Raw genomic sequence first — 10,801 nt, 5'->3', positions numbered from 1 at the left:
ACTGGTATCGGGTATCGGGGCCGATACTGTAAAATGTGTGTGTACTCATACTCGTAAAAGTTAACCGATACCATGAACCGATACTAACTTATTTCATTAGTCAGAGGGTGGCTGGTCATTTCTGTTGTAGTTTTTTAGATTGGCCACTAGGGGGACATCCCACGCTAAACAGGCACAGGGTTAGGCGAGTGAGACTGGTAGCTCCAGATAAAAAAGAGAAACTGGAGGCTGCTGTAGCTAGGCTAAACAAAATGTCAGCAGTGTGGACCGGAACAGCCAACTTTAACTCAGGTTTTGGAAAAGCGATGAAATATGTTAAGAGAAAATCCATGGGCAGTTAAAATAACAGAGGCTCTGACTCATTTTATTTCTCTGGATGACCAGCCAATGCCGGTCGTGGAAAGCATAGGATTGAACCGTCTTCTCAGCATACTCGAGCTGCGATATGAAATTGGACACTCTGCAATAATTTAAAAGTTTATTTTATTCCCAAACCTAATTTGTATTTATTTTATTCCAAACAGAAGTGTTTATTTATTATTCTGAAAGCTCGAGACAGTGCCCAATAGTTCAGTGATATTTTGTTAAATTACAATGTGGATACTCCGCAATAATTTAACAGAAGTGCTTATTTTTCACTTGAAATTTTTTTTGTGGTAATTTTTATTACGATTTTATTTTTTATCGGCAGAGAATAAAATAAAACCTGTCTTCCAATTCATTGTATTTGTGTGTGTGTGTGTGGTAGAAGTATCGGTTTTTGTACTCAGTATCAGCAAGTACTCAGATCCAAGTATCGGTATCGTATCGGTTTGAAAAAATTGGTATCGTTGCATCCCTATAACAGGTCATGCTAATCCAACAGAAAAGGCCTTAAACTGTAAGATTTACAGCTTGCTCAGTACTCTTATTTACAATTTACTGTTTTGTTGTTGTTGTTTTTTAACAAAATTATTCTGGCAAACGCAGTTGACTTTTTTTTTCTTTTGTGAAATTAATAATATTTTTCTTTTACAGTGTGGAAACCACAAATAAACCTGCCCTCTAAAAGCGAAGCACTCTGTTGGGGTGAATGGTACTTTGAAGCCTTTAAAATATGACAGGTTCTCATTATTAAAGATTTTGTGGAGAAGGACTTAAATTCAATACTGGATTTAACAGGCAGCCAGTTAAGATAAATTAATAAGGGACATATGCTCTCTCTCTCCAGTCCCTGTCAGTACTGCTGCATGCGCATAGTCCATCCTTGAAGTGACAAATGCATGAATTAGTTTTCAGCTTCACCTTAAGACAGGAAGTTTCTACTGTTAGCAATATTGCGCAAACGAATAAAGGCACGCCTCTAACGTGTTGTTTCTTAATGCTGAGGGAGAAATCCTGGTCCAAATTGTAAAAAATAAATCTATGCAACCATACCCTTTTAGGACAGCATCCTGTCAAAAACAGTCCAAAGTTCAAAACCAGTAAAAGTTAGATTCAGTTATTGAATATAGTGATGATTCATAAACACAAACAAACAACTTCTTGGCCTAGTTTTCAAGTCAGACTTTGGTCTTGACTTCGTGTGACCAAAACTCTCTGTTATGTGAACAGAAGTCTCATTCCAACTGCAAACTTGATCTTTTTCGACACACGATTGAATTTACACGGTAGGGATACAAATTGCAGTTTTCCTGTTGTAACACTTTGGGTTTACTTACCAGTAATAGCACAATAATAATCATTGGCTAAGATTGATCAGAAGTAGTTCTTTACTGTCCATGTTTATTTGGTGCTATCAGACAGACATTAGAGTCAATGAGGATCTAGTTTTTATTCATACTTACTATCCTGGTGTGGATTTACTTTTTGGATCTCCTCATTGAAAGACATTGTTTAATTGACACATTTTTGATTTAAGAAAAGATACCAGCCCTTTTTTGGGGTTACGATAGGAAGGGTTTGAAACCTACCCACCTGCCACATCAAGCACGTGGCGCTACCCGGTGTGGCGACTTCTTGTGTATAAGAGGGGAGCAGTGGAAAGTAGCTTCTTCTACATTTAGCTTAGTTTAATACTTTTCTCAGTATCCATGTCAGCTGTGATCACTTGAAAATTTTCATGATTTGAATTTAAATTGATGAATCCAGCAGAGAAAATGTTTTTTTTTTATGTCTCTAATGTCCACTGTTTCCTGTTAATTGTTATGTCACTTTGTTTAGTTTTGTTAGTTTAAGAAAAACAAACACTTTGCGGAACAAATGTTTTTTAAATAATTTTTTTCTTTGAGAAAAAACATAATGGGTACAGAGAGCCAGAGTCTGTAGCTACATTCTAACAATGATTGATTTATAGTGACTCAAGACTACATCAAATTAGAAGTAGACTGGAAATAATTAAATTTTAACTGCAATAAACTGCAGTTTAGAACTGACAATTCTGCATTAATCGCAACGTTATATGATCCAAATCTGAGCTAAAACATTTGACAGGTTTTCCCTTTGGCTTCACTTGACTGAGCCCACATTTATGATAAACTTTGGCTCAGAATCTTTTGAGTAGAGTAGACCAAGGTTTGTTGTCAGACTTTTTATTCATGCATGAGTTTTTGATCACTAAAATATTTTTTAATAACCATTGTGTCATTATATCAAAGCTTACCAAAATTAGTATTAGTTTCATTTTTGCAGTGAATTGCAACAAAATATAGTTATCCATCAACACTGCAACAGTTTTTGAAAACCAAACAGCAGGGATGGTTGCCAGATGTAAAGAGCTTAGGGACAGATATGATGAAGGAGTAGGTAAGGACAAGATTGTTCACATTTCATTAACTTAACACAACAATCCAAGGCATTTATGGCATTTATAATGACCATCAACAGTATTGTTTCTCCTCCAACTCAGCATGCTATATTACTTTCTGATGAAGACAGTAATACTTCTCTCCATCACTTTGTAAATAAGGTGATGGACCTGAGATCCAAAATCTCCTCAAGTGCCTCCCCTTATGAAGATACACTTCCTTACTTCCTTTTCTCCAATTATTTAATTACAGTGATAGGTAAAATGAAATCCTCATCATGCTCCTTACCTCCCTCTGTCCTGTCTGGGACTCTCATCAGCATTGGTCCCACATCGCTATCCATCATCAACAGTTCACTGAGGCAAGGCTGTGTCCCATCCTATTTTAAACATGCCGAGGTAACTCCTCTATTAAAAAAACAGAATCTAGATCCTAGCTCTACTAGTAATTAACGGCCTATTTCAAAATTGCCATTTTAAAGCAAATTACTGGAAAATGTAGAAAATCAGTTCAGGTCCTTAGCAGATTACAGATTGCTGACCCTTTTCAGTCTGGCTTTAAACTGACTCTACTGAGACCACTCTCTTAAGGGTCTATAATGATTTATTAGTGGCTTCTGATGCAGGGGATTGATCTGTGATCATTTTGCTTGACCTCAGTGCAGCCTTTGATACCATTGACCGTAAAATCCTACTTAACAGGTTGAAGGTTTTGGCTGGCATATCTGGATCTGCATTAGACTGGTTTTCTTCCTACTTATCAGACAGGACCTTTTCTCTTAGGACTGACAGGTTTACATTTAACATTGCCCCCCATTGTTCAGTTTTGGGTCCATTATTATTTTCTTTTTATATTCTTCCTTTAGCTGGCATTATTCAGTCTTTTAGTGACCTGTCTTATCATTTCTATGCCGATGACATTCAGCTGCATATGTCCTTTAAGCCTCACCAGCTAGATAGGCTGTCCACCCTAGTCCACTGTTTGACTCAAATCTCTGATTGACTTTCTAACAACCTTGTTTTAAACAAAAATAAAACAGAGACCATGACTGTAGCTCCTTCTGAACTACATTCTAAAATCAGTCAGGTTCTTGCCTCTTTCTATCCTTCTGCCAAGTCAAATATTCAAAATCTTGGAGTAATATTTGATTCTTCTCTGGGCCTAGAGTCACATGTAAAGTTTTTGTCTCGTTCCTGCTTCTTTCATTTAAGGAACATTTCTAAACTGCGACATATGGTTTCCCCAGCTGAATTAGAAAAAATTGTTCATGCATTTGTGTCATCGCGTTTAGATTATTGTAATGCCCTGTTTACCAGCTTGGACAAATCATCTCTTTCTCGCCTCCAAGCTATACAAAATGCAGCGGCCAGGCTACTAACACGCTCTACCAAGGGCCTGAATAAAACTGTATTCATTCAGAGTACAGTAGGCTGGAAGCTGGTAAAGTGTTCCCCAACTTATAGAGACTCAAGAGTCTGGATCACTGTATCAAAGCACAGTATCTTATTTTATTTTTTGTTGCAATACCTGGACTACAAGACATTTCTGATAGTCATTTTTTGAAATTGAGTGTTAACCACGCAGGTATTGAAAAATAACAGAACCAGAACAGTGGTATATGTATATTAGTTTTGTAGAACTGAAAAAGTGACTCTGTTGTACACATTGTCAATCTTATTTATTTATTTTTATTTTTATTTATTTTATCTTTTTTGTATTTTCTTTGTTACCAAGGGCACCACTGTAAGTTTTGCTATCTTCTAGCAACATAATGACAATATAAATAAATCTTACTTCTCATGTAAGGCATGAATGAAAAATGTAATTTAACTATTAAATTCTTTACTTTTATTTTAGTCAAAAGGTACATGTCAAATGTAACTAAAATTTAGGGAATTATGATAAACTTCAATTTTTAAGTTCATCAACTCAAAAAAATCTTGAGGCAAAAAAGATTAATGTTTAACAATACAGGAGAAAGAGAGAGAGAGAGAGAGAGAGAGAGAGAGAGAGAGAGAGAGAGAGAGAGAGAGTGTGTGTGTTGTTCTGGAGCTGTAGAAAATACCATGTTTGAGCAATGCTCAAAAACGACTTCCTCTTGACCTAATTTTAAACTTTCCTCTCACTGTCATGTGAGGCAAACTTTCTCTTCATATTCTTCTGTCATGTGAATAAGTCTTATTCCTACTGCAGACTTCATGAGAGAATTTAAATAGTGGAGAAACAATCTGGAAATTAAATCAGGTAACAACTTTAATTGTCAGTCACTGAAAATTATTTTTTTAAGAGCATTGTCAGCTTCACTGACTGTGAGTATCTTTCTTTGTTGCTTTTATAAACATATATAGCAATTCTCTATCAATCACATTGAACCTCATTGCCCTGCTGTGAATTTTCATGTAAAATCTCTTCAGGGAAAAAAAGAACACGGGTTTTAAACTAATTTCTGTTTTAAAAAAATACATGTAGTTTATTGTGTCAGATTGGCAGTCTGTCCAGAGTGTACCCCACTTCACGACCTATAGTACCTGGTGATAATGGTGAAAGAACATTTAGTTTATTTTCTTTCTTTTTTTTATTCATGATCACTGGAGGCGCTTGAAATTTTCATGATTTGAATTTAAGTTGATTTGAACATAATTTTTATGCTTATATATTCAAGGCTTATATATCAAGGTCCAAGCAAGCAAAAAAAAAAAAAAAGAAACTTATTCAGCTCAATTGCACAAGTCCAAAAACTCCACAATAGGACACAAGCTAAGGAAAACTAAAAATTCCAAGAACACAAGAGGCAGCATAGACGAGAATAGGAAAGACTTTGGTGATGAAAACAGGAAAGACAGGGCTCTAAATATTCACACCGAAGGCCAATCAGAGCAAGCAGGTACACATGGGCAGACATGGAAGGAAGTAAAACTACACATAAGACTCCAGAGGAAAATAAAGCAGGACATGAATAACAAGAACCGAAGAAGCTAAAACATAAACAATAACTAGCACTAAAATACAACAAAAAAATTAGTTATTCTTGACCAAGAATTATTAATTTCCTTTCTTTCTTAAGAAATGAGCTTCATAATCTTCAAGACCTATTCAAACAAATATAACAAAGGTGAATAAAACAAGCACACACATTATTACTATTTGTTTTTTTTAAACTTAGGTTTCTTGAGATGGAGATGAAATAGCTAAATATTCTGCTTGTTCAGCAGAAAATTCAAGTTATTTTCTCAGACATTTGAGCTAGTGAGTTCAAATTTTGAGATGCAGCTAGAAGAATAACTAGAAGAACACACAAATATTTAAAAAATGCCTCAAATTTGTTAAAAATGAAAAATCATGTTTTTATTTATCAGACAAATTCCTGCTGAATTCATGTTTTATACCCAGTTTTGAGAACACTAGACTTCTCTGAGATGTTAGAAATTAAACATAAACATACAAGCAGTAAAAAACTTTTCATCTTAATCAAAAAAATAATACTGACTTTTCAAATAATAACCTGAAATTTTGACATATGGATGCCTTTTTTTTTCCAGAGGTGGAAACAAGCTTCCATATTTTGACGTGTTGTGTCAGATAACATTTATCATCAAGCCCCTAATATGTATTTTTTTTCACCCACAGAGATGTTACATCACATAATTTTGCTTTTTGTGAGTCTGGTGTTTTTGGAACAAGTATCCTTTGCAGATTTTACTTCTTCACAAATAGGTAATATGAAAACGTTTCAACTATTTCTATTAGCTTTCAGTGATACAGCACACATACACGTAGCGACAAGAAAATACACCATCTGACACTTATCACCTATCAGGACATAATAAAAATAATCGATCCTTAGCAGGTCTTAAAATTAGGTAAATACAACCTCAGATGAACAACAACTCAAAACATCTTACACCATGTCACTTTTTTCCATGTGGGAAAAAGATGTTGTGCGCTTTTCACTGCTCAGCTTTCCAGTTGCCTTCTTGGCTCAGCACCACACACGGCTCGCTCCCTGGTCCCGGCAACATCCTCAAAAGGGGAGACATGATCAGATGATGGAGGTCAGGTATGTGAGTCAGCCTCAACTGACACCACACCCCGAACCCACTGCTCCACCCCTCCGCTGCAGCTGAGCCACAAGCCACACTCCACCGCAGACATGTTATAATATGTGTTGTTGTTTATCTGAAGTAGTATGAACCAAACTTAAAGGACCAAATTGTTTTCTTTTATATTTTTCACACAACTGCAAATCTCCAGATTGCTTTACATGTGTACTTTCTTACAATTTCTTGACTTTGTTTTCAGCAAAATGCACAGAAACCACACGTGAGACAGAAGACTTTGAACAGCTGAAGAAACTGAGGAACAGATTCACTTATAATGCAAGAAGCTGTAAAGAGATCAAGGACCGATATGGTGAATATGAAGGTGAGGACAATACAATCACACAAATCACCAGTCATAATTATTTAACGGGCAACATTCATTAATTCAGGATATTTCTACCCTCTTAAAATGAAACTATGTTTTCTTAATACTTTGTTTCCAGATGGGGTGTACTACCTCACCACAGCTAATGGCATGCTGTACCAGACTTACTGTGATATGACTACTGCGGGAGGCGGATGGACGCTGGTGGCGAGCGTCCATGAGAACAGCATTTATGGAAGGTGCACAGCCGGCGATCGCTGGTCCAGCCAGCAGGGCAACAATGCTGACCTGCCGGATGGAGATGGAAACTGGTCCAACAGAAACACCTTTGGAACAGTAGAGAGCGCCACTTCTGATGACTTTAAGGTAAAATCAGCCGTGGTGGTAAAAACAGTGCTGGAAAGTAACATTAACTGAAGCACTTTGCTTAATTTACTTAAAACTGATTGTGAGATCATAAAATGCAACACACTGCTGTGGTTAGTTGGAAACTCATCAGTTTCTTGCCAGATGAATTATTTAGACAGAAATGCTCACAGGATACAAGAAGAAGAAGCAACAATTAAATTCCTTGATTTATTGTCTGATTGTGTATCTTAACCATGATGTAAATCACAGTATTAAACACCAATTAATATCATAGATAAAATATTTACCATAGGAAAAAAATACACTTTAGTGTCAAACACTTTTGATATTAAAGTGTATTTTAGCTGGTTATAAGCTACAGTTCCAGCTTATGTTACTGAATTGGTTCGGTGCAGGTGGGCGTGGGATGTCACAAAAATTCTATTTGAAAAGATAAACAAAATATTTGAAAAGCAAAATGGAGCAATTTATGATGCAAAAGAAGTTAACTGGGCCAGAAGTGTTAATTTGAGTCATAACTATGTGTGTACCCTCACACAGAATCCAGGTTACTATGATATAACAGCTGAGGACATGTCTGTGTGGCACATTCCCAACAACTTGCCGCTGGAGCACTGGAACCAAGCAGCCGCAGCCATCCTCCGCTACCACACTGAAAACCAGTTCCTCACATTGTATGGAGGAAATCTCTTTCAGCTGTTCAAGGTAATTAAAGCTCTGAAGAATTTATTAATTTGTAAATTTCAAAAACATAAATGATCAAGAGGAAAAGCTTCTGAAAATTGATCCAGTAGTTTATATTCTGTAGTAAATCAGCCGTTTCCCAAGGTGGAACGTTGGTGGAACGTTGGAACGTTTTAAAGTTTCAAAATTCCTGTGAAAAGATCGTTAGTTGTCTGCTACATCAATGGTATACTTGTCCCGAGAAATAACGGCTGTTTCATGCAGGAAGATTGTGAACTGAACTTTTGAAAATATCACAGATGCGTGTCTACTACTTCCTCCAAAGAACAATGCAAACTGGTTCTAACCAGAAAAGAAAGAGAAGTGAGAGACCCCAGAGCACAACTGAACAGGAGGATGACTCACTGGTCACTTTATTAGAGATACTTAGTTGATACCAACTTGGATCCCCTTTGCCTTCTGAACTGCCTCAATTCCTTGTGGCCAAAGTGTGCCAAGAAAATATTACACCACCTTTGCATCACAACCAGGCTTAATTGTTGATACAAGACAGGATGGAGCCACGCCTTCATGTTGTTTATGCCAAATTCTGATCCTGCCATCCACTTCAAAATGTTCTTGGAAAATGTTTTTATAAACCACTGGATCAATTTTCAGAGGCTTTACTTTTATACATATATGTGTGTGTTTCTGTGTGAGTGTGTGTCCATACATACACACTCATGACAAACCCCCCCAACACTGTTGCAGCAATATCCGGTGAGATACAAAGTTGGAACATGCAGTGACAGAGGGCCAGCTATTCCCATTGTGTATGACCACGGAGACGCGGAGTCCACCAAAAAGTTGTATGGACCCAATCCAAGAAGTAAGAAGCTCATTTAATCAGATTGAAAATTATATTTTGGACCATTAGAAGACAATTAATTAGACAATTAATGTGTAATGAGAGTCTTTTACATATTTTACACATAAAATAGTTGTTTAAACTTGCAGCACAAAATGAATAACAGAGTTTTTAAGTATCTATGAACGTACTCTATTAATTAAACCAGTTGTCATATGAATGTTTATTTAATTATTTAATTTGTTTGTTTGAATGAAAGGGGAGTTTGAACCAGGCTTCATCACTTTCAGAGCAATAAACTGGGAATCTGCGGCCATGGCTATCTGCTCTGGTGTCAAGCCGACTGTCGGTTGCAACACTGAACATGTGAGTAATCAGTCGTCACACATCTGCCTATACTGTGTGAGTACACATGGTGTAAAAACCCTGTTTTTAGTATTGTATAGGAGGAGGAGGATATTTCAACCCTGAGGAGCAGTGTGGGGACTTCCCATCGTTTGACTACGACAGACTGGGCAAAGAGCAAGGCTGGAGTGCCTCCAAAGAGATGACCGAGGCTGCTGTCTTACTGTTTTACCGCTGAGTGGGTTTGCGTAGCCTCGACTATAGTCAGTCCCAGCTGTAACCAGATCAGGTGACATCAGGTTTATTTGTACAGCCATCAATCATAAAATTTCTCTTTTATTGGAGAACAAATCAGAAGTTGTCAGTGAAAGAGTCATCTGTAATTAAGCAACACAAACCGTAGATGGCACTACTGAACTGTGTAGTTACACGAAACATTCAAAGTTGTTTTTACTGGAATTAATTTGACAGTTTGTTTTAGTCAGCAGAGAAAAAGAAAGATGAACTGCGAATATTTTTCATGGTCACGGTCTAACCTTCATTTTTTATGAAAAAAAAATTGTATGTAAGTCATCCTCATTATTATTGACAAGCACATAGACCTAAATTACTCAGGACTAACCAGTGAAACAGAGTTTTTTTTTTTAAATGTTGTGTCCATTACTTCCACTGACAGCTCATGACATAAAAACCTTCAGGTTGTCTAGAGGTCACCTATAGCTGAAAGACAAACTGGCCACGCTGGCTGGATATAGCCATGAACTTCAAACAGATGCTGGAGGTCTAAAGTTTGCACATTTGTTCCCTTGTGTGACGCGTGTCCTCTGATTCTTGGAACTAAAGGTCTGATTAATTAAACATCAAATTTTAACTGAAGGTTTAGTAAGAAATGTGGTAATGATGAAATGCGTTTCCATGGAAACCCTGCTTTGATTAGAATGTTATTAATCTGATCTAGAGCTATATTAAAAACTAAGACTAGGTGTGGTTTTATTTAACCTAAAAGACAGACAGACAAACAAATGAACAAACAAACAAAACCCACACTTGAAAACTGAAATGATTTTTTGAAATAACAACAAAATACAAATATTTGCAGTAAATGTCCTTACTTGTAGTTTTTAACAACACAGCGAGTATGATGCATTTGTTTGATGAGACATGAGATAACTAAACGAGCAAATACCCAGCCTCACAAAGTGTTGTGTTTTTATTGTAATACCTGTTTTAACTTTTCCAAATTTTAGCTGGACAAACACTCTTCATATAATAATAATAAGAAAAGCAAGAAAAACAAAAATCCCCCTAAAAGTAACACTGAAACTAGCCTAAACTAAATCCAAAC

The 10,801-nt window shown here is 36.5% G+C and overlaps 1 protein-coding gene across 1 annotated transcript; it reads left to right on the top strand.

Moving 5' to 3' along the window:
* The first annotated feature begins 4,951 nt into the window (after positions 1-4,951).
* On the top strand, positions 4,952-10,546 carry LOC102783383 (intelectin-like). Its single transcript, XM_006787237.2, has 8 exons — positions 4,952-5,030; positions 6,414-6,500; positions 7,086-7,208; positions 7,330-7,577; positions 8,121-8,285; positions 9,015-9,132; positions 9,371-9,477; positions 9,548-10,546. Exons 2-8 carry the CDS (start codon positions 6,416-6,418, stop codon positions 9,692-9,694), a joined length of 993 nt encoding a protein of 330 aa, XP_006787300.2. The 5' UTR covers positions 4,952-5,030; positions 6,414-6,415; the 3' UTR covers positions 9,695-10,546.
* The last annotated feature ends 255 nt before the right edge of the window (positions 10,547-10,801 follow it).

The sequence above is a fragment of the Neolamprologus brichardi genome, chromosome 6 (assembly GCF_056152115.1).
Source record: "Neolamprologus brichardi isolate AB-2024 chromosome 6, ASM5615211v1, whole genome shotgun sequence".
Taxonomy (NCBI): Eukaryota; Metazoa; Chordata; class Actinopteri; order Cichliformes; family Cichlidae; genus Neolamprologus; species Neolamprologus brichardi.
This window is presented reverse-complemented; position numbering and strand designations above follow the sequence as displayed.